This window comes from Puma concolor, chromosome B3 (genome assembly GCF_028749965.1).
Source record: "Puma concolor isolate L17-30 chromosome B3, mPumCon1.1.hap2, whole genome shotgun sequence".
Classification (NCBI taxonomy): domain Eukaryota; kingdom Metazoa; phylum Chordata; class Mammalia; order Carnivora; family Felidae; genus Puma; species Puma concolor.
Window position 1 is genome coordinate 26,543,273 of NC_141672.1, and position 23,440 is coordinate 26,566,712.

General features: G+C 51.1%; 2 protein-coding genes across 5 annotated transcripts in view; one reads left to right on the forward strand and one right to left on the reverse strand.

Annotated features, from left to right (window-relative positions):
- The window catches only part of TMEM63C (transmembrane protein 63C), a 131,148-nt gene that overhangs the window by 98,972 nt on the left and 8,736 nt on the right, over nucleotides 1–23,440 (reverse strand). The gene's annotated exons all lie outside the window — the stretch shown is intronic.
- On the forward strand, nucleotides 6,794–17,217 carry ZDHHC22 (zDHHC palmitoyltransferase 22). Of its 4 annotated transcripts, none has more exons than XM_086709173.1 (3): nucleotides 6,794–7,045; nucleotides 8,953–9,492; nucleotides 14,423–17,217. In XM_086709173.1, the coding sequence occupies exons 2-3, from the start codon at nucleotides 8,967–8,969 to the stop codon at nucleotides 14,686–14,688; spliced, it is 792 nt and encodes a 263-aa protein (XP_086565299.1). In that variant the 5' UTR covers nucleotides 6,794–7,045; nucleotides 8,953–8,966; the 3' UTR covers nucleotides 14,689–17,217. The 4 variants fall into 4 exon arrangements, with proteins under 4 accessions (XP_086565299.1, XP_086565302.1, XP_086565301.1 ...); XM_086709176.1 differs by lacking the exon at nucleotides 6,794–7,045 and adding an exon at nucleotides 7,230–7,473; XM_086709175.1 differs by lacking the exon at nucleotides 6,794–7,045 and adding an exon at nucleotides 7,530–7,646.

A 23,440-nucleotide genomic window follows, 5' to 3' on the forward strand; every position in this document is an offset into this window, starting at 1 on the left:
GCAGGGAGGGGAAAGGAGGGGGGGGTGGGACAGAAGATCCAAAGTGGGCTCCGGGCTGACAGTAGTGAGCCCGATAGGGGGCTCAAACCTACAAACCGAACCCATGAACCATGAGCTCAGGACCTGAGCCAAAGTAAGACACTCAACCGACTGAGTCACCCAGGGGCCCCGGGAAACAGGAATCTTTAAGTGACCGAAAGTGCCAGGAAACTCTTGCTTCTGTCCTGGGACTTGGGGGACAGACAACTTGATGTGTCTAAACTTTTCCATAGTAGAAGACTAAATCTGGCTTTGAGCTTAGTGTCCGGTCAAAATATGCTCTTCAGCTTTACCCTCAGAACTTTTCAAAAGTTGGCCCCAAAATTAATTTTCCTTTTCCTCTTTATCAATACAACTCAGAAATGTTAGCTGGTTACATAGGTACCTGTAGCTAGGTGTGACCACATGACTAAGTCCTGGCTGGTGAGAGGTAAGTAGATGTATTCTAACTTCCAGGAAATGTCCTAGAGGAGAGGGCTATGTCCGAGATCTTTGTCTCCTTCTTGCTGGCTGGAATATGATGGACATGATGGCTGGCCCATTCTGGGCCATGAGGCAGGAGGGGACATCAGGATGACAGGGCAACACAAGAGAAAGAATCTGGGTCCCACATGATCATGAAATGTCCATAGCAGCCTTGGACTGGCTCCTTTAAACTTCATTTATGTGAGACTGAAGTGAACTTCCATCCTGGCTTATACCAGTGTTTAATTAATTAAGATTAGGTACAACGGCTATCACTTGTTTAATACTTACTACGCCAGCCACTATCGTAAGTGCTTTGCAGATGTTATCTTGTTTAATCTGCATGGCAACCCTAGGAGGTGGGAATTACAATTAACCCTGTTTTACAGATCAGGAACCTGAGACGCTGAAAGGTCAACTGACTTGCTCAAGGTTGCACAGGTGACTAGTGGAACTGAAATCTGAACCCAGATCATCAGACCCCGGAGACTGTCTTCTCACCGCTCTTCTGGACACCCTCTCCTTTGGTTCCCTTTTATCTTCTGGTCCCATCAGACCCTCCCACGCCCTCCTGCAGGCCTGTTTGTATTAACTCTATGCCACATCCCACCCCAATCCCGATCTCCAGACAAAAGCCCATTCTCTCTACGCCCTGTTTCACTAAGAAAAGATTTTGACTGGCTAATTCATGCGAAAGAGTAAGAGATGAACATCGTAAACATCAGCATAATATGTGACTCTGCCATAAGGAAAACAGTCTCTGTATTTCTGTCAGTGTGAGGGTTTAGGGGTGAGAGACAGAAGAAACCCCATTGGGTGAGACTTGGGCATTGGAGTCATGTGACCTGGATTTCATTTCTGCTGCCAGCGAGCTTTGCAATCTTGGCAAATCTTGTAACCACTCTGAGTCTCCATTTCCCCTCTACAAAATACGTAGAGTCAGACTTCCGTGAGGCAGAGTTGTTGCAAGGATTTAATGAGTTAACAATGCAAAGGCACTTGGCCCCCTCTCAGCCTGACACATAATGAGTGTCAGTAAAAATGAGTCTTTATTAGTTGAATTCTGTTGATCCGTTGCTCCCTATAGTTTATTTTTTAAAGTCAGGGGGCACATGGGTGGCCCAGCCAGTTGAATGTCCGACTCTTGATTTTGGCTCAGGTCATGATCCCAGGGTTGTGGGACAGAGTTCCGCATCGGGCTCTGTGCTGAGTATGGAGCCTGCTTGGCATTCTCTCTCTCTCTCTTTCTCTCTCTGTCCCTCTCACTGCCCACCCCCCACACACACCCTCTCTAAGATAAAAATAAATAAATGAAAATAAAGATCAGATATTAAGGGTATAATTACATATAGTAACATCCACCCTTTTGACAGGTACAGTTCTATAAGTTTTGGTAAACATATAGTCATGTAACTATCACCACAATCAAGGTATTTTTTACACCCCACATCAGTCCCTCATGCTTTTTGTCCCCCAGACTGTCTCTTATTTATTCCAATATTTACTGAGTACCTACTGTGTGCCAGGCTCTGTGCTGGGTCCTAGGTACAGAGGCAAAGCTAATGGGTAAGTCCCTGTGCTAAGGGGTTTATAGTCTATCAGATGAAAAGAAACAGTAAACAAGTAAAGAAACACACAAACAAGATCATCGCAGAGGCAGTAGTGTTAGGAAGCATGCAAGATGATTCGGTAGTTGGGGGGATTATTTAAGTAGAAAGCCCAGGGCCTATTGAGTTGGCATCTTTGTCATGTAAAATTGATGACAAAATGCAAGTTAACGGACAGAGAATTTGAGGCTCAGAGAGGCTAAGGAAGGTGCTCAAGGTCACACAGCAAGTAAATAGGAACACAGGGATTTAGGCCAAGGCCAGTGGACACGGAAAGCTCACACCAAATGCTCATGGTTGTTTTTTTTTTTTTTTTCCAATCACACCACACTGCCTCTCTCCTGGGCCTTGGGCCCTGGGCCATCTCTGCTGGAGCACTGGGGGAGACAGAGGCAAAGGGGTTCAGGGATGTGAGGTCTGGGCTGCCCGCTTCTCTACGACCATTACAACATATCGAGAGTCTTACAAGCAGCCAAGGGCACTGCAGTGCCTCTCCTGGTCTCACCTCCCTCCTCCTCTGATTGAGATGTCAACCTTCAGCCTCATTCCCTCCCATCCTGGACACCTGGCCTCGCAGCGCTCTCCACGGAGACAGCGGATCTCCCCCCGCGCCCCTGAGCATCGTCCATCATGAAGACATACTGAGGTTGTGTCAGACAGATGAGTGTGCTTTCTCTCAGCCCCTCTCCTTTCCTCTCTTTTTCTTCTCCTCTCTGCTCTCTGCCCACCTCCTCTTTTCCCTTCCTATGCCCCCTCTTTCTCCCCCTCCACTCCGCTCCCCGCCCCCCACCTCCTGCACACTTTGAGACCAAAGCGCCAATTAATCCTGCTGCCACCACCTTGGCTAAGCTGCACACTGGCCCACAGGCACAGGCCTCCCTACCAGGACCCGGAAACCATGCCTAATTGGTAAAAGATCACATTTGTTTTTCCACAGCCTGAACACTCTAAAGGAGGCGCTGTCAAGCCAAGCCAAGAATTCCACTCTTAGGCATCAATCACCAGGGAGACTGCCGGGGCTACCCGTCACCCCAAGGGTGACATTCAGACCTGCTGTTCCCACCTTGACACGTAGGCTTTGCCGAAGAGCATCACGGCTCCTAATTCCATACACGCTCTCCAGCACCACAAACAGCAGAATGCTTGAGAACATTTGATTAATGTGCTGCGGGCTTACTTTGCCTTATTTTATTTATGTAGCTTTATGTAAATATCTCACGTAAAGGAAGATCATTCAGGTCTTTTATTCTGAAGGACTGTGTCATATACCTGCTTCCTTTATGCACTTGAGATGTTCCAAAAAAGTTGAGTATTAGTGAGATTCTTGCATGTTGAGTCACATTTTAAATCAAACATAGGCAAGGCTTGCAAATTAACACGGGGCAAGTCTCTGAACTCAGTTTCCTCCTAAGAAAAATGGGCTTAATAATTTTTGTCCCAGCTAGCTTACAGGGCTGTTGAGAGACTCATAGAATAAAAATTTAATTTTGTGGATGTACTTTGCAACCTGCAAAGCACTTTATTACATCAAAGTAACGTGTTATTGCTAAAATGAAGACATCGTCGGCCAAGTACCTTACCCCCTCCAAATAGAAATTCTGTGATAATCCAAATTCCATGTATTGGGTTTGATAAGACAAAGATGACCCTTATATGCTTTTTGGATCCAGGCAGGCAGGGATGGTGTCTCACTAAGCCTTCTGAGACTCGGGGAGCACTTTGTGGTTGCCCCTGGCTATGACTTGCTATCTGCAGCAAAAAAACATCCTGTCTGAGGATGTCTATTAAAAATCTTAATTTCAGGGTACCAGTTAACCTTAAGACCCCAGTTTATCTTCACCCTAATCAATACGATATAAGGGTATGAGAATGAAGGAAAATCCCCACGGCCTCCTTCTTTGTGGCCCCTTGCATCTTGGAATGTTTTCCATCCCAAACAGCTGGGAGTTATAGGGCCAGATACACATGTGTGTGGGGTTCCCCGCCCAGGGGAGATGCCGCTTGCTGCACAGAGTTCCTCTCTGGGTACACAACATTTTGAGGCAAAATGGAAGATAGCCACTTGGGAGGGAATTCATTGTATTCAAATAATAGCACCAAATAGCAAGATTTATGGCACGTATTTCTCGGAAAGTGCTCGGCAGCTATCAGATGCCTGTCTTGTTCCCGCTCCCTTGGGCCCGCCCGCAGATATAGTCATAGCTTAACTCTAAGAATATATGACAAGGGCAATGGAGAGTGTAGTTTATAAATTATTTTCTGATGCTGTTTATGGACGATGAGACCATAGTTGGGGGGGGGGGGGGCGTGGGTAGTGGCAGGACGCAAGATCAATGGCGTCTGTGTCCTTAGCAGATATTCCAAAGACCTTGGAACACAGCTTTTCCTCTCAGAGAGAGACCAGTATCAACTCATCAGTCAGTACACTTTTACTCAGTGTCTCTGCGGGGCAAATAATCATTTTAGGAGACATGGAAGAGACCCCCAAACATTTCCAACATAGAGAGCTCTCATTTTAGCTGGAAAGGCAAGATATTCTTGTGGGTAGAGATAAGGGCCCAGAAGAGAGATAGGAAGAGAAGAAGCTAACATGTCCAATCTCCTGCCAGGACAGAAGTGCTTAAATTACATTATCCCATTTGATCATCACCACGAGGTAACATCTTCATCCCATTTTATGGGTGAGAAGACTGAGAACAGAGGGGTTAAGTGACCTGCTCAAGGTCCCACAGCTGGGAAGTAGCAGTAAAGTTGTTCATTCTTGGTCTGCTTAATTCCGATGGGTCCAGAATCGAGGTGAGGTTTTCAAATTGACTTCCCTATTGATTTTGTCAGGGATAAGCACCAATTTTAGAAAAACAAAATAACATTTGGCTGTACTTCCTCTTACTCAATTCACTAAGGTGGGGGGCACTGAGGAGATGCTAGCTGGAGATCTGAAGCTTTAATGTCTTCTCCTGTTGATAAACTATATTTCTACACAAGTAATTGTTCTTGCCCATCTGCGTTTCCACAGCCAGACTCTTTCCTGGCTGAGTGCTCCCTTCCCCCACTGACATCTTCTCTCTCTCCCTTCCTCCCCACACACACCACACACACACACACACACACACACACACACACACACACACACACACACACGCAAATCCAGACGCACACCTTCCCACCACACACCCATATGCAAAATAAAATTAGAAATACTGTGCAACTCTCAAGGTATTTAAGGAATGGAGATCTTCAATCAATATAACCCAAACCCAGCACTCCGGCCTCCCTCCCTCCCCAGCCCGTGGCGGGGGCCAGCACAGCTTACAAAGAGGGCCCAGACAGCCATGACCTCTACACAAAGCAGCTCTAAAGGGAAAAAGGCTATTTGTGCTTCTCTGTGTCTGCCCTGTAGCCCCCGGAGTCACAGGGCTACCAGATTCTCAGAGACCAGCCCTTAGCAAGCTAGGCTTTTGCTTACATGTAAGACCCCTTCAGAATATAAAAAGGTTTCCTGGCCCCCTTTTTATTTTGATGTATACTGATAAAACACAGAGAAAACGGTGTCTGCTGATTCAAAACTATAGGCCGAGCTGATAAACATATGGTCCTCGTTTTGAGGGATTGCCCTTGTTTTAATCAACCAGGTGAGAAAGCAATAAACATTTATTTATTAATTTAGCCTTCACCCAGAGGAGAGGAATAGGCCTGATGAGTGAGCTATGACAGCCCAGGAAATTGGGGTAGTGGTGACACCATTATGCCTGCAGTGTATCTAAAGCTTTCTCTGCTTCCTCCTCATCCCCACTGAAATGCACGGGGCCAGGTGTCCCCACCCTCTTGGTGCCTCTCAGTACCCACCTCAGAATGTGGAGTCAGGAAGAGGAAGGACATAGGAACAGGGGGCAAGGGGTGGGGCTCTAGGCATGAGGTTCTGGTCCGGATAAAACCTTCTGCTGTCCTCCCTTCTCCCAAATGAGAGCTCCCCCTGGGTCTCAGGGTGATTCTGGGTGTCTAGAGGCTGAAGGCATATGCATTAGTTCGAACCCAGGCTCTGTCACTTCTCCGCTGTATGACCTTGGGTGTGTGACTTAGCTTCTCTGTGCCTCAACCTCCTCATCCGCACAATGGGGATGGTTGAACTTCTGCTGAGGATCAACAAAGCTGTCTTATGCTAAAGGCTTAGCATAGTGTCTGGTAGGTAACAAGAGCCCAGTAAACAGTGGCAGTAATTATGAACTAATACTCAAATAGAGCTTGCCACGGGCAGGCCCTGTTTAACGGCTTTACATACATTGTCACATAATCCTCACATCTCTGTTTTACAGATGAGGAAACTGGAATGTGAAGATCACACGGCTGTGGATGGGGGATATTCAGACCCAGGCAGACAGGCTCCAGAGTTGGGGCTCTCAACGCCTCTGTGCACAACAACGTGGATCATTATGGGTGTTGCCCCTGGCAAACTGAGCTCTCAACATCCCCCCCCCCCCCAGGCCTCCCTCCTTCCGAGAGAGTGGGGAGCAGGGAAGGAAGGAGCAGATGATGGCTAACACATCCACATCAGCGCTGAATCCAGATCCCCCAGTTGGTGGCTGAAGTCCGGCAGAGCGCCCCAGCCCACTCCAGGGGAAAAGGGGGGGGGGGGGCAAGTCTACGATGCTGAGAGGGGTGGCCAGAGCGCCGCCCCCAGGAGAGGAGGGAGGGGTGGCGGGGTTGAGGGGTGCCCAGCTGCCATCCCCGCCGCCTCCTGGCCCCCACTCGCTGGCGCCCAAGTGGGAGGACGGCAAGCTGCCCGCTCCCTCCTCCCCACGTCCCCGCTACCTGCCCAGTCCCCGAAGCGAAGCGTGAGGAGGCTGCGAGCCAGCGGGGCCGAGCCCACAACTTTGCAGCCTCGGGGAGCGTGAGAGCCGGCGTCCGGGGCTCCTCTTGTCCGCGACCCGAGCTCGGTGAGTTCATTTCCCCACCCCTCTGCGGCGGTGCGGCGGCGGCGGCGGCGGCGGTGGCGGCGGCAGCAGCGGCGGCGGCGCGGGGGGCGGCTTCCCCGGCGTCCAGGAGGCGGTGGCCGAGACGCCGGCGGCCGCCCGCGCCGCCAGCCTCGCTAGGGCTCCCGGCCGTGCCGCCCTCCGCCGCGGGCGAGGCGGCCGCCAGTGCGGAGCGGACAGCTCCCCACGCTCCCGGACCGCCCGGGCGGTCTCCGCGCTCCCTGATCAGGTGCAGGGCGCGGGGGCCGCCGGCCGAGCGCCCCTCGCTCCCCCAGCCCCTATCCGCCTGCCAGGCGCCGCGGCGCATCTGGAGGCTGCTCCCGCGCCCCCCTGGCGACCGGCGTGGGGAAGACACTTGCTTCGCCGGAGACCGGAGCCGAGGGCTCTCTGGGGTGGGCAGCGCCGCCGCAGCCCCCGGGGGCGCCTGGGTGGGGGCGGTGCCCGGCCTCTAGCGACCACCCCCGGGCTTGCTCCGGGCTGAGTTCCTGTCGAGGAGATTGGCTCGCGCTCCCTGTAGCGGCCGCAGGTCCCCGGGGGCACTGGCACCTGCAAAGGGGACTCCAAGGTGATCGATCGCCCAATCCGGACGGGACAGCCTGGACGGAGGCCTCGTGTCATTTGCCCATCCTGGGTGCAGCCGCCTTCCCAGAACTTTTCCTGCGCCTAGGGCTCGCCGGCTCCTTAGCCCCTGGAAAAGTTCTCTCGGGCGCCGGGAATCCTATTTCCCGGTGGCTTCCGAAGCTGGGCAGGAACCAGGGCTTTGGGGGGCAGGGTAGAGTGGGGAATGAGGTGGGGGTGTTCGGCAGCAGGGGGTAGATCCGCCGAAAAGGCTGGCCAAACATCCACTCCTTCGCCCAGGGCGGGCTTGTTGGCATCGAAAGGGTTTCGGCGCCATCGGGGTTGTTTGGGTTCTCGCTTCAGGAGGGTGGGGGGAGGGCGCGAAGGGGGATTTTAATTTCGTCGCTTCAAATGAAAACGCTCTTTGCAAAGAAATAGCCAGGGCAGCCAGCGTCGGGGAGATGGGCTGACCAGGATCGGCTGACACAGGTATTCCGACTGCACCCCCCTTCACCTCACCCGGTGCCTGAGCGCGTGTGTGAATGTATTGATTGTTTTAATTGATTTTTTTTCTAAAAGCCAGGTGGCAGCGGCTGCGTGTGTGATACACAGATATATACATACACAAACACAGATACCCAGGCACACACAGATTACACGGACAGAGTCATGCACAAGGAATGCCCCCCACACACTCGCCACACCACAACCACCACCGCGCGCGCGCGCGCGCGCGCGCACACACACACACACACACACACACACACACATCACAGACCTATAAGCACACATACCTCCAAGGAGCCTTAGGTTAGGGGTGTGGTCCCTGAGTATTGCCCAACATTGGGGGAGGGGGGTGGCCAGAGGGTCAGAGAAAAGGAGGTAAAGCAGGACTTCCAACAGGTCATTTCTCTCTGCCCCACTCCAAATTCTTTGCTTTCTCCTCCAAGGGAGTCTGGAGGAGAAATCCCAAACCTGGGCTCATTTCCACTGCCATAAAGGAGTGGAGTGCTGGCCCCACGCCCTTCATTCCCCCCACCCCCCACCCCCCAGACTGCCTCGTTGTGCCTGATTCCAGGGTTCTAGAGCCTCAGAGGTTGCTCAAAAACCAAGCGGGCACTGGGAGATAGGGCCTGACCCCCAGAGGCCAGTTGGGTCTTGGGGTTTGACACCTGCTTGGGCTCGGATTGGGGAAGAGAGGAGGCGTGATCCAAGGGACAGGGGTGGGGAGCTTGGGTTTCAGTGGGGCGGGAGCGACCAACTGCGCCCCCTGGACACTGCAGTAAGTCTTCCTCTCACCCTGGGCCCCTTAGGAATGTAATCGAGGATGCTGGCCCTGAGGCTGCTCAACGTGGTGGCCCCCGCCTACTTCCTGTGCATCTCCCTGGTGACCTTCGTGCTGCAGCTCTTCCTCTTCCTGCCCAGCATGCGCCAGGACCCCTCGGCAGCCTGGCTCTTCTCTCCCGCGCTGCTCCACGGGGCGCTCTTCCTGTTCCTCTCAACCAATGCCCTGGGCAATTATGTCCTGGTCATCCAGAACTCCCCGGACGACCTGGACGCCTGCCAGGGGCCCTCGACCAGGAGGGCCCCGTGCCCCCCGCCCAGCACCCACTTCTGCCGCGTGTGCGCCAGAGTCACCCTGAGGCACGATCATCACTGTTTCTTCACCGGCAACTGCATCGGCGGCAGGAACATGCGCAACTTCGTCTTGTTCTGCCTCTACACGTCCCTTGCCTGCCTCTACTCCATGGTGGCCGGGGTGGCCTACATCTCAGCAGTCCTTTCCATCTCCTTCGCCCACCCCCTGGCCTTCCTCACGCTCCTTCCCACCTCCATCAGCCAGTTCTTCTCCGGTGAGTGGGCCTTGGCAGGCAGGTTGGGCCCTACATAGGGACCCTCCATCCCAACCCCAAGTTTGCCAGATTTAGTAAAGAAAAATACAGGATGCCCAGTTAAATTGTAACTTCAGATAAACAATGCATAACTCTTTTAATATAAGTATGTCCTAAATATTACATAGGGCATACTTATATTATTTTTAAAATTCTGTTAACAGGGTGCCTAGGTGATTCAGTTGGTCGAGCATCCGACTCTTGATCTTGGCTTAGGTCACGATCCCAGGATCGTGGGATCGAGCCCCGAGTTGGGCTCTGTGCTGATCGTGGATTCCCTCTCTCTCTCTCTCTCTCTCTCTCTGCTCCTCTCCCCTGCTCATGCTCTCTCTATAAATAAAGAAATACATAAAGAAATATTCTGTTATGTAGCTGAAATTCAGGTTAACTGGGCATACTGTATTTTACCCGGCCACCTCCCTCTCCAACCGCCGCCCCCCACCCATCCTCATTCATCATCTCCTCCTTGTTTGCCACTGACTATTTGCTCATAGAATTGTGTGGCAATCCAGGCAGTACACTTGCTCTGTGCCAGACAGGGCTGGGTGCTGGCCATCCCTCCATGCAGTTTGTGAGGTACACCCATGCTATGACCTTCCTCTGCCTGGACTCCAATCCTGTTCACACATTCCCCCAAGGATTTTGCCTTCCAAAGGTCTCGCCAACCAACCACAGTGAGACTGACCAAGGTGCCAGGCCAGCCCCCGCAGAAGGGTAAGCCCTACCCTCCTGCCCACTAAATTTGTCCCCACCAGGCTGTTCTCTAGCCTGCAGATGGCGCAGAGCAGGGGCCACCCTGGTTAGAGACGCAGCCGTGTTTAATGGCTCCACCTTCACATCACAGTGCTGTGGCACTGGCGTGTGATTTGACCCTCCAAGGAGACTCTCACGCTTGCAGGAGCCAGGCATGTGGGCCTTCACACCAGCACTCTGTTGAGCACCCTGGTGGGGACTGTACTTTCTATAGTGTGCCCCCAAGGAGAGCTCCATGATTCCTGGCACAGAGGGACCTGGCTCCTGGCAGTTTACCTGGCCTTGAAATTCGCCCCTACCTCATTTCCTTCCATTCCATCCCTACCCTGGCCTTTGACTTCAGCTGACTTGTTTCTTACAGTTGCTAGCATGCATGCATGTGTGTGTCTGAGATTGTTATCTCCACCTCCCAGATGAAGAAACTTAGGCTCATATGGGATTGAATGGCTTGCCCAGGATCTTACTATTACTGACTAGCAGCCTCTGCCCTGCCCCCACCCCTGCTCAGGTGTTTAAACCACCCCCAGCAGCACGGGGAATCTAGCACACCATTGGCCTTTCAGGGACAAAGACAGACATTGCAGCTACATCCATTGAGATCCCAAGATTAGTTAGATGTACCTGGGCTGGACCCTCACAAAAGTTCTGCTCCATTCTGGGGGAAGCCACCATTTTGGTCTTTGTTGGGTCTGCAGCCCGGTCCTTCACAGGAGCAGAACTGTTGTGTCCTTGGGTAGTGGGAACTCAGAAACTCAGGAAGGCCACAGCTGTGGGGTTGCCTTGAGGGCTGGTGGCTGAATTTGGCCCAGAACTTGGAACTATGGGGCCTTCTGGATCTTGGCACGGGCCTAGGAGGCTGCTGGGACCAAAATAACCAGACCGGGGGAGGGGAGGTGGGCGGGCTAGGGGGTGGAGTGTGAGCACAGACAGGTGGAGGGATGAGGAGAGCCAGAGAGCCTGATTACACTTTCTTTTCCAAGTAGCATCATCACATCAGAATGAATGGTTCCAAAGGGAGGATCCTGAAATGGTTTGATTTGAGATAAGCCTGGGCTTGAGGCCTGTCCATATGTGCTAGGTTTGGGAGACAGGATAGAAGGGAAGAGGGGCTCTTACTTTGATCTGGGGGAGAACAGAGCCAGTCAGTGACTACCTTGGGGCCCAGATCCTTGTTGCAGCACCCCTTTTTACCTCCTCCCCATACCCACTGGGAAAAGGGGGCCAAGGTTTCTAATCTCCAACTCTCCCGTCCTACCCATCATCCTCCTTTGCTGACCTTCCTTCTTCCCCCTCACCAGACCTTCTCCCTCCCCACCCACACATGCACCTGACCCCATCAGTGTCTCCCTTCCTATGTCTTCTCCTTCTATTCTCAACCCGAATGGTTGCGGGCACACCCTCTCTCATCTGCTCAGGGGGGCAGGTGGACATGAGGGAAGAGGAGGGGATAAGCTGTTTAATAGATTGAGCTGTCCACAACTGTGGTACCGACCTGAGTCAGATCTGCCACAAGAGCACAGCATGGCTGGGAGTGTTGGACCTCAGCTTATGCCAAGGAGGTGGGAGACTAGCCAGTTCAATTTTGGAAGTTGTCCTTTCTTTGGGCTTCAGGGGGGTTGGTACAGGTTGTGTCAGCCCTCTGAGTCTCAGTCCTCTTATCTGGGAAATGGAGATGACACCATCTGACCTGTGTCATTGGGATAAGTGTGCCAGAGTGGTGGGTGCCACCAGAAAGTCCAGTAGAAGGGAAGGGGGACTAGCATTTGCTGAACACATAGTACGTGGATTATCACATCCATTTTAAAGGCTCAGGAGCCAAAAGCTCAGCAAGGTTAAGTTGCTTCCAAACCACACGAGTGTGACCCCAACCCAAGATTTGGACTCAGAGCTGCTAGCCTCCAGAGCTCATACACTTTCCACTGCACCACACTGCCTCTGGAGCTGCTTCTTGATGAACGGGCTACTTTGGGTGGAAGAGAGGTTCTTGTCCCTGGCTGTCTATTAAAGATGCTGGGTGATGATCTGTCAAAGGTGTTATAGATGCTTGGTAGGAAGCAGAGATGGAAAGATTGGATGGTGTGACCAATCAGGCCCTTTAGGAAAATTCTGTGATTTTCTAAAAGAAGAACTATTATTAAATAATTCAGAGGAGCTGAGGCAGCTAGGCTGAGCAACTTCAAACACTTCAAGAGAAAGCAGGTCCCCAGAATAGCCTTTTGTAGCTGCTGCAAGGGGCCAGAAAAAGGCCACGAGGTCTTTTCCGCATGTCTTGATTTAGTGCCAGAAAAAAGCCTATGGAAAACAGCTTCCATCAACTCAGGCTTATCCTTGCGGCTGAGTTGCAAGGCAGGCCCTGCACTTGACAGCTCTGATGTTCTCACATCACAGCTCGAGGGCCATCTTTGCCTGTCAGCATTCCTGGAGCCTGGAGGGCACCATGGTCCCGGGATCCTTCATCCTGCACGTGGCTGCCTGAGCTAACCTGTGCTGACAAGGAAGAAGTGGGTCAGAGGAATGGAACAGCCCTATGTAAACCCTGTCCCACTGCCGCCCCCATGCCAGCTGAGGGGCTGCTCCAAATGCCAGCTGGAGTGAGCTCTCCATCCCCTGGGCAGCTGGACTTATTTGTCTCCAACTTTGCAAGGAGAAACCTTTCAAAGCTCCTGGGGCTGAGGGCAAGACGAGGCTGTTAATGAGCAAACCTGAATCTGGCCCACATCCTCCTGGCTGTGGAGTCCACCGCTGCTCAGACTGGACAAATTTAAAAGCCCAACCCTCGGGGGTCTGGAAACTGGGGACTGGGGAAACCAGGGAAGAGGTGGGTTGGAGCCAGGGGAATGCTGGAGAAGAAGGATATGGTTGAGATTTGCAGAGGCTGAATAGACTGTAAGGTGGGGTCTCTGGAACAGACACCCTCATCTCCTTGGAAGGGGTGGAGGTTGGCTTGCGCTGCAGGGAGAGAGGGGCTGAGGAGGGCTTTTGAGTTCTCTCCTGGACCCAATGCCCTAGCTGCTAGGCAGGTCAAGGTAGGTGTCTCTACCATGGCTGCCAAAGCTGCAGCCCATCCAGGACTCAAAGTCCTGGAAAGAAGGAGAAAGCTGGCTGGTCTTGGGAGTTAAATGTGAGCCCTTCTTGGATGTAGTCTCCTCATCTATAAATGACCCTCATCAGGGAGCACTGCACGGAGTGTGAACCAGAATGCTGGTCACTTTGTACACCATTTCTCTGAATCACGCAACCTTATGGAGTCATTGTTATTATGCCCATTTTACAGATGAGCAAACTGTAATTTGGAGAGATTAGATAATTTATACAAGGCCACAGAGCCGGGAGAGTCAAACTTAGCATAGATTGACCACCCCAGTTCTGACGAAGAGTGTGGGATCTCTTATTCAGTGGATGTTTAAAACCAATGATAGACAATGCTAGTTTTGAGGGGTTTGGAGAGGTCCTGCCCAAGGCAGGGAGCTAGACTGATGATCTTGGGGGCCTCTTCCAGCCTTAGCAGGCCCTGGCTGACAGCTCTGGCCAAATGTTCTCGTGGCCATACTGTCCTCTTGTTAACATTAATGACTGAATTATTTTCTAAGTGAGCGCTCTGCACTGCCCTTGGAGCTTGTGACTTCTTCTTGATGACTAGGCCCTGTTCTCCATCATGCTGTCATTTTCCAGAGTCCTCCCCGCCAGTGTTCCCAGTTCTGTAGGGAGATGGGGCTGCAGTCAAGGCAACTGCCCAGGAGCCAGCTCCCTCCCTTGCATCCTCAGCTCACCCCCCTCTGCTCCTGAAAAAACACCTTCTCCCTGTTTCCAGATCACAAAGAGAAGGTAGAGCAAGACGGCGTCTCTGACCCTAAGGAAATGGTGGCATCTAGGCACTGCCAGGATAAGAAGCTACCTTCTCTTCTCCCCCACGTCCCCCTAGTTCTCCCCTCTCACTTCAGAAGCCGTGGGCACTAAGAAAAAGTTAGGGCAACTAGTTCATCCTTCCTTCCCTCGCTGCAGCGCTGAGATTGCTACAGCATATAGCTTCAGTCTCATTAATCTCCCTCCTTCCCTAGTGGAAAGCGCCTGCATGGATCGCAGTTCAGTACGTGGCCTGGGTGTAAAGCGGTTCTGGTCTTTCCCCTCCCCCCTGCAGGAGCTGTCCTCGGTTCTGAAATGTTCGTCATCCTCATGCTCTACCTCTGGTTTGCTATCGGCCTGGCCTGCGCGGGCTTCTGCTGCCATCAGCTGCTGTTGATCCTCAGGGGGCAAACCCGCCACCAGGTGCGGAAGGGGGTGGCGGTGAGGGCCCGGCCCTGGCGCAAGAACTTACAGGAGGTCTTCGGGAAGAGGTGGCTGCTGGGCCTGCTGGTCCCCATGTTCAATGTTGGAGGTGAGAGCTCCAAGCAGCGTGACAAATAGCAGGCATTCCCATCATTTCTGTGTGTGTGTCTTAACTCCTCCTGAACATAAGACCGTGGCACTCTTGTCTCCGCCCATGACCCAATACAACCTTGAGCCAGTAAGGTCCTAGCATCCACCCCTGGTCTGTGACATATAGAGAACAGCGTTGGCTGGTGGATTGTGGCGAGAAGGAAAAATGGCCACTCAGGCATTGCTAGGCTCCCAAGAGCCAGCCAACTGCTAGGAGGCCTCTGCTTTTGTTCCTTCCCCCCTTGGAGCCCCTGCTTTCCCCCTCTGCTGGGCTCATCCACTCTCTCCCATGTCTCATGTCATCACTGCTATTGGCTAGAGCTCTTCCTCTCAGACCCATGTTAGGATGGAGAGTGGATTCTTGCTGTTGGTATGATGCTCCCAGGACCTAGAGGTAGGCAAAAATGTTTAAAATTACCATGTGTGAGAGATAGCCAAGTCAGCTCTGCCAACTGCTAGGGAGGTTGAAACAGGAGAGGTGTGTTCTTATTCTCTCTGTGGATTTGTGAGCAGTGGAAGGGAAACTCAGGAGCTTACTGCCCCACCCCCAAGTTGCAAAGCCTTTTCTCTGGGAGACAGCAGCCAATGGCCTGGATTTTCTAGGTGCTGTGTCTGTCCATCTTGCTCCATATGGCCACCCCAGCCCAGTCTGGGACCTGCCTTGATGCTTCCTTTCCTTGGCACTCTTGTAGCTTTCTCTCTGATGTCTAGTCTTTGGGGTTTTTGTTAGATGTTGGGAAGGCAAAAAGGAAGGAAGAAGGAAAGGAGAAATACTGATAAATGGGAGAAGCATGTGGCTGCATGACCATACAGAAGGGGACGTGTGCATGTGTGTGTGTGGGGGGGGTGGTTGTGGTGAGGAGTGTTGTGAAATTAGAAAATGCTTAGAGGAGGGGAGGAGAGAGGTCACACAGAGGCTGGGCACTGGGATATTTGGGAGATGAGAATGAGAGGGGAAAATGGGCTCATTTCTGAAGGACATTCTAGCATCTAAAGCTGTTCAGAATTTGAAAAGCTGCCTGGGGAAGTAAAGAGTGTCCCACTGGAGGTATTCCAGCAGGGACTGGTCAGTCATCTGGCAGGCATGCTGTGGAAAGAATTTCTGCACAGGGTCAGGAAAGGGAGGATCCTTTCCCACCCCCAAGAGTCTAGTGACTCTTGTGACTGCCAGGTCCAGAGGCAAGATCTGTAGAGATGCCTGTGAATTATTTGCTTTCACGAAGCAGGAAGAAGGCATGGAAGGGTCTGAAAATCATAATGCAAACCTTCAGGACCCTACTTTGCCACTGAGGAGGGGTCTCTGGTGAGACAGGACAGACTGGGTGTTAATGCTAGCCGAGGGGGTTGGCATTTGAGGAAAGGGAGATGGAGCAGTGTCAGGGGCAGGTAGGGGCCGTAGCGGGAGAGCAAGGCTGGAAGGTCAGGCAGTTGTGAGGCCAGCCTTGGTTATCTAATTGGCTCTGGATGGGGGCACTGCTCTGTGTTCTGGGGCCCAGAAGATCAAACCTCTGGGGCATATTTGGGAGTGGGGACAACACAAGTGCCCCTTCTGACTGGATCCCAAGGCCAGTCTACCACCCGTGCAGGCAGCAGAGCTGAAGCCCACACCCTACAGTGTCCAGCTGGCGGCCGCAGGCACCCCAAGCATTGTCACACAACAGTATGAGTTCTTGAGCAGAGCTCAGGAGCACTTTACCTTGGTCCTGCCTTCATGCCCCCTACAGGGCTAATGTAGTAATGGCACCACTGGCTCACACTCCCTCCCATTTTCATTCATTCGTGCATCCTACATATATTTCTTGAGTGCCAACTCTGTGCCAAGTCTCTTCCGGGCACCGGTATACAATGATGAACAAGGCACACTTGTTGTAATGAGCACTGGGTGTTATATGTAAGTGATGAATCACTAGATTCTACTCCTGAAACTAATATTACACTATATGTTAACTAACTGGAATTTAAATAAAAACTTGAAACAAACAAAAATGATGAGCAAGACAATAAAATCTCTGCCATCAGGGGCATCTTGTCCCTGCCCCCACCCACTGAATCCCACCCCTTGGAAAATGGTTACTCTGCTATCTTGGTGTCAGCAGGGCAGGTCACTTGGAGGGGAAGGATATTGCAGAGAAGGCTGAAGAGGAGCCGGGCTGGCTGGATGAAGGAATCATTGGGGAGCATCTTCACCCCCTACTTCTGGCCATACTGAAAAAGTGGGAGTGGAAGGGGAGGGAAGAGATTCCCTGGGCAATCCAGACCTTGGCTCTTCCCTGACTGCAGAGCTCAAGCTTGGAAGCTAGCCATGCCATTCCCAGCCTCCTGGAGGCTCAGCACTGTGAGACTTGACATGGGGAGAGGAACTAAAAGGGAGACCTGCAGGAGTCGGCTTCTGGCCGATTGGTCAGTGGGTGGTGACGGTGGGGGGGGGGGGGTTGCCAGGTGCGGGACTTGAGTAGCATTTGTACACATGTCCCTGTATTGTTGATGAAGAACATCAATAAAACATGTGGTGTTAAATTGGATTTGATGTGATCACACGGGCACTGTGGTTGGTAGCAGGGCAGGCAAGGCTGGAATGCACCGACACAGTCAAACAAGCTGTTGAAATATTTAAGGTAAGTATTAAAAATACTTCTGTTCTAGTAGGTAAGTAACCATTGTCCAGACTCCCTGAGAACCCACTCCTGCTGCCCCAGCTGCTCCTGTTCCTCCCCTGGACTCCTGGCTAGCTTCAAAATCCAGCAACGAAAAGGGCAATGCCTGTTACCTGCATGGAACCCTCAGGAGTTTATTCCAACCCATCAGCCAGTGTCCTTTGTGACTGGTCAGGGTTTGTGCTGTGTGGCTGGTAAATGTGTGGATACCACCCCTTGTTGGTAGCAGGTCTATGTGCTGGGATCATGGACCCATGGGGGCCAGGGGTAGAATGTGTAACGTAGGAACTTTCCTCTTCCTCCTCCCACTCCTTCCCATGTCAGAGGACAGGTGGGGAGAGAATGAAGAGGAGAAGCCACTTGATCCTCCATCACAGGTAGAGCTGACTGCCCCCTGAGGATCATCCAGGGCCCCCTGACCTCTCAGCCCCTACAAAACTTGAAGAATTCAGGCTGCCCAGTCCTGAGGGCAGCTGAGAGTGGGTTAAACCCTGCAGGGAGGGAGTGGTCCCTGAGCAGATGAATGGACATGACCTCTGATGCATCCTAAAGATGAGCAGGCCTGGACTAGTAGAGGCACAACTACAAAGTGTTAGTTCTTCTTGGGCTGTTGAAGAGCCTTCAGCCTAGGCCAGTGTTGTATATAGGTCTGCGTTCCCTGGACACATGCCAACGGGCAACCGAAAAGGCAGACCCAAGATATGCCGGCGGTGGGGTGGGGAGGGGATGAACGGAGCTGTGACTAATCTTCGGCACATTGTAGAGCATGGGCTGTCTACACTCCATGGGGCAGACACACCTGCCTTTTCACCATTGTATCCTAAATGCCTAGCAGGGGCTAGGCATATAGTAGGTGCTCAGTAAATATTGACTAAATGAATGCTTAGATTTTGTGCTCATTTGTTCACTCCACATCTCTTCTTTGCTGTGCACACTGTGGGGCTGGAAGACAGATGAGACATCACTGTCCTCCAGGAGTTCACATCCTGGGAGAGGTTGCTGGGAAGCCCCAGAAGAGGAAGAGAGCATGTCCAGCTGTAGGGACCAGGGAGCTTCCATGTGTGCAGAGTTTGGAGGAACGGATGAGATTTGAGAAGGCAGACATGGATAAGAAGGCTTTCCAGGAAAAGGGAACTGGCCTGGAGCCCTGGAGTGATCATGGGATGGTGAGCATAGCGGCCATCATGGAGAAGCAGGTGGAATTAAATCTGGGAGTTGAGAAATCCTTATCAAAATAACACCAGCATTCTTCACAGAACTAGAACAAACAATCCTAAAATTTGTATGGAACCAGAAAAGACCCCGAATAGCCAAAGCAATCTTGAAAAAGAAAACCAAAGCTGGAAGCATCAAAATCCCGGACTTCGAGCTATATTACAAAGCTGTAATCATCAAGACAGTATGGTACTGACACAAGAACAGAGACTCAGATCAATGGAACAGAATAGAGAACCCAGAAGTAGACCCACAAAATGTATGGCCAACTAATCTTTGACAAAGCAGGAAAGAATATCCAATGGAACAGAGACAGTCTCTTCAGCAAATGGTGCTGGGAAAACTGGACAGTGACATGCAGAAAAATGGATCTGGACCATTTTCTTACACCATACACAAAAAGAAACTCAAAATGGATGAAAGACCTAAACGTAAGACAGGAAATGATCAAAATCCTCCAGGAGAAAGCAGGCAAAAACCTCTTTGACCTTGGCCACAGCAATATCTTACTCAACACATGTCCAGAGGCAAGGGAAACAAAAGCAAAAATGAACTACAGGGACCTCATCAAGATAAAAATCTTCTGCACAGCAAAGGAAACAATCAGCAAAACTAAAAGGCAACCAGGGAATGGGAGAAGATATTTGCAAATGACATATCAGATAAAGGGTTAGTATCAAAAATCTATAAAGAACTTATCAAACTCAACACCCAAAAAACAATCTAGTGAAGAAATGGGCAAAAGACATGAATAGACACTTCTCCAAAGAAGACATCCAGATGCCTAACAGACACATGAAAAAATGCTCAACATCACTCATTATCAGTGAAATACAAAACAAAACCACAATGAGATACCACCTCACAGCTGTCAGAATAGCTAACATTAACAACTCAGGCAACAACAGATATTGGCGAGGATGCGGAGAAAGAGGATCTCTTTTGCACTGCTGGTGGGAATGCAAACTGGTGCAGCCACTCTGGAAAACAGTATGGAGGTTCCTCAAAAAATTAAATATAGCACTACCCTATGCCCAGCAATTGCACTATTAGGTATTTATCCAAGGGATACAAGCCTGCTGTTTCAAAGAGGCACATGCACCCCAATGTTTATAGCAGCGCTATTGACAATAGCCAAAGTATGGAAAAAGCCCAAATGTCCATCGACAGATGAATGGAAGATGTGGTGTATATATATATATATATATATATATATATATATATATATACACAACGGAGTATTACTCGGCAATCAAAAAGAATGAAATCTTATCATTTACAACTACATGGATGGAACTAGAGGGTATTATGCTAAGTGAAATTAGTCAGTCAGAGAAAGACAAAAATCATATGACTTCACTCATATGAGGAATTTAAGATACAAAACAGATGAACATAAGGGAAGGGAAGCAAGAATATATAAAACAGGGAGAGGGACAAAACGTAAGAGACTCTTAATTATAGAGAACAAGCAGAAGGTTGCTGGAGGGGTTTTGGGAGGGAGGATGGGCTAAATGGGTAAGGGGCATTCAGGAATCTACTCCTGAATCATTGTTGCACTATATATGCTAACTAACTTGGATGTACATTAAAAAAAATCTGGGATTTGAGATCTGAGCAGAGGGGGCCTTGAATGGCAAGCTAAGAGATCTGGACCAAAGTTGACGGGGGAACCATTGGAAGTTGTGAGCAAGGGAACTACATGCTTAGAAATATATTTCAGAAAGTAGGGCTTTGGTGGGTAGACCAGAAGTGGAGATGGTGGAGGGACTCAAGAGGAGGCATTTGCTATGAGTTGAGGGTGACATAACCAGGGTTTGGGTGGGAATACTGGCTGTGGGCTGGTAAGGAAGGGAAAGTATCAGAGCCATTTCACCAACATGGAGCATGACTGGAGGAGTCCTGGGGAGAAGGCCCAAGATGATCCTGAAGGTGAAGACAGAATGGTCAAGGTGACCTCAAATGAAAGGCCATCAGGAGCAGAGAAGATCATAACCCTGGGATTCAAGGTAACGGGGATCACTTGGCCTCTGTCAATGGCCCATCAGTTGGTGATTGATGCTATTGTTCTTAACTAACCACTCCGTAACCTTGCACTGGAGGAAGAGATTCAGGGCAATCTGCACATCGTGCCATGCAGCACAACCTTCTGGCTGCCAAAGCTGGGAGAAACCATCTGCCTGCAGCAATAGAGGTCATGAGTCCTTGAAGCACCCTGAGCCCCCACCTGCTATAATGAAGAAACCAATCCTTAGGTCCCAGCAGCCACTCTTTAGCCAGTCTCCTTTCCCAGGATCATGGTTGTATTGTCACTTCATGAATTTGGTCCTCCTGGCTCCTCTCTGTACTCAGAATCCTGCAACTGGCCTCACTGCTCCCCGCATCTCCCTCCTCTGGGCATGCTCTCAAGGATGCTTGGAAGGCAGCTCCTCCTGCTGGGGAGAAAGGGAGGGGACGGGTAGGGAGCTACGATGCATTGCTCCTGCCTTATCTGAGATGCTTTGGAGATAAGGCAGAACCTTGGACCTGGTCACCAACCAGGGTGAGCCTGTTGGTGGGGTTGGGGGGTCTGGGATAGTTCCTGATGTTGGTTTCTGCTTCTGTCTTCATTCCTCTCTCTGTGGGTAGTGCTGGCCCAGCTCCTCCATTCATTCCTCAGGCATTCATTGATGCCGACTCCATGCCAGGAATGATGCCAAGAACCAGGAATGCAAAGATTAATGAGACCTATTACCTGACCCCGGGAAGACCAAAGGGATGAAGACCAACTGTGGACAGTTATGAGGGAGGACAGGGTGCCACAGGAGGAGAGAGCACCCTCTCGGTGGGTAGGCTGGAAGACTTCCCAGAGGAGGCAACGTCAAATTTATACAGGATGATTAGGAGTTGCCAGACAGGAAAGCAGGGCTGTAGGTAGGAGTGCAATTAGAAGGGACTGTGCAGGGGCTGGAATGCCAGATGATTCCTGGGAGTTGTGAGTCGCCATTAGGAGTGATAGGGCATGAGTAAGCATCCTGTGGTCACAGTCAGAATTTCGTCTTCAGGCCACGTTCCCCATGGACCTGCCTCTTCCCTCTGATCGCTTCTTACAGGCTGTCCTGCTTGGGTGAGTCAAGCACAAACTGATGTTTACTTTTTTTCTAATGATCAGCACGATCCTCCACATTAGAGACCAAAGGCAGAGGGTCACATTTATTTCCCCAGGGTTCAGTTCAAAGCTGTTGGAGAACTCAAACTGGGGACATCAGAGACACTTGGGCTCAAAGAAGAGCCTCTGGGAAGAACTCCCCATCACTCTTTCCTTCCCATAGAACTTCAGCAAGGGGGTTAGAAGGAAGTCGTTTCTACTAAGATGGCTACCAGCGGCTCAGGAAGAGGGGTGACCTTTCATGATGTACAATCCTCTCATCCTGACTGGCGAGGCCCATGTTCCTTTCATGGCCTTCTGCACCGCCCTCTCCCCACACCATCACCTAGTGGCCCCCACATGTTTCTTCCGTTAGCCCTGACTGGTCCAGGGAAATTGTCCCTCCTGTATGGGTTTTGTCTCCCAGCTGAACCTTGGAGGGCAGGAATGGCAATGGTGGAATTCTCTGGTTTCCTCTAGCACCTAGCATATAGTATACAGCACTGACACCATTGTTGATGCATGAGTCACAATGAGTAATAATGACCAACATTTGCTGAACATTCACTATGTGAATAGGCCCTTGTCATACACACTTTACCTATAGTAACTACTTATTCCTCATAGCAACCCCTCGAGGTATGCTTTTTTATTACCCCTATTTTCCAGGTAAAGAAACTGAGGCCCAGAGAAGTTATATAAGCTTCCCAAAGCCATGCAGCTGGTAAGTGGCAGAGCTGGGATTCGAACTCAGGCTGTCTGCTCCTGAGTTAATCTTGTGAACCCAGACACCAGACTGTCTTTGTATTGTGGACTATTGTAGACATCCAATAAACTCCCTGCTGACAAGTAACAGTCAAGTTTTCATTCATTAATCCATTGATCGACTTATTCATTTAACCTACTGTTATTCAACACCTGGTATTCAGTAGGCTCTGGTGGGTACAGAGAAAGGAATTAGGCACAGCCTCTGCCTTCACAGAGCTCACAGTAGCTGCTTAAGGTGACTGTGGGGGCAAACAGGCTGGCTTCAGGACCCTGGGATCCTTGGGATGTATCTGGTCCTTCCCAGGCTGATGATTATGGGCAAGTTGCCCAGGATGAAGCAGCTTCTTCCAGAGGCTAATTGTGGACGTCTGAAGACAGTCCCGGCTGGGGACCCTACCCCAGGTCACAAGGATGATGTCTAACCAGGGAAAAAAAAAGGCCTGAGCTGTTTCTGGGCTGCTGCCTTCCTAGGCAGTGTCAGGGTGCCCGCAGGAGGGGACCAGACACTGCCAGAGGCCTGAGCACAGCTGGCTTGTCTCTACACCCACCCCCTGGAGACCAGGGCATGGGGGCCATCAAAGACCCCAAAATGGAGCAGGCTCCGGGGAGAAAAACATCTGCCAAAGCTCATCTATGACATATGGGAGAAGAGAGGCCTCTGGAGGGGCCACAGCGATGGCTGGTGAAGTGGGATCACGTGTTAATGCCCCTCCCCCAATTTAAGCAGCATTAGCACAAAGCTCTGCTGGCAGGGAGCAGGGCACTGACCTGGAACCCTGAGCTGAGAGCAACAGAGAACCGGCCGTGAGGCCTTCTGGGGAGGAGGCAGTCCCATGTGTGGGCTTCTTCCCAGAGTCCCTGTCCCCAAATGCCCCCTTTCTGGCCTGCTTGTGATGCCTGAAATTCCCACCAGTAATATCTCCTTAAAAATAGCATTGGTCCCCCAAACTCCTCCTTGCAAATTCTGGGATTTGCC

Coding starts and splice junctions, on each gene's coding strand:
- ZDHHC22 (XM_086709173.1), top strand. CDS start 8,967: ATGCTGGCCCTGAGGCTGCTCAACGTGGTGGCCCCCGCCTACTTCCTG. Junction 9,493..14,422: donor CATCAGCCAGTTCTTCTCCG/GTGAGTGGGCCT, acceptor TCCCCCCTGCAG/GAGCTGTCCTCGGTTCTGAA.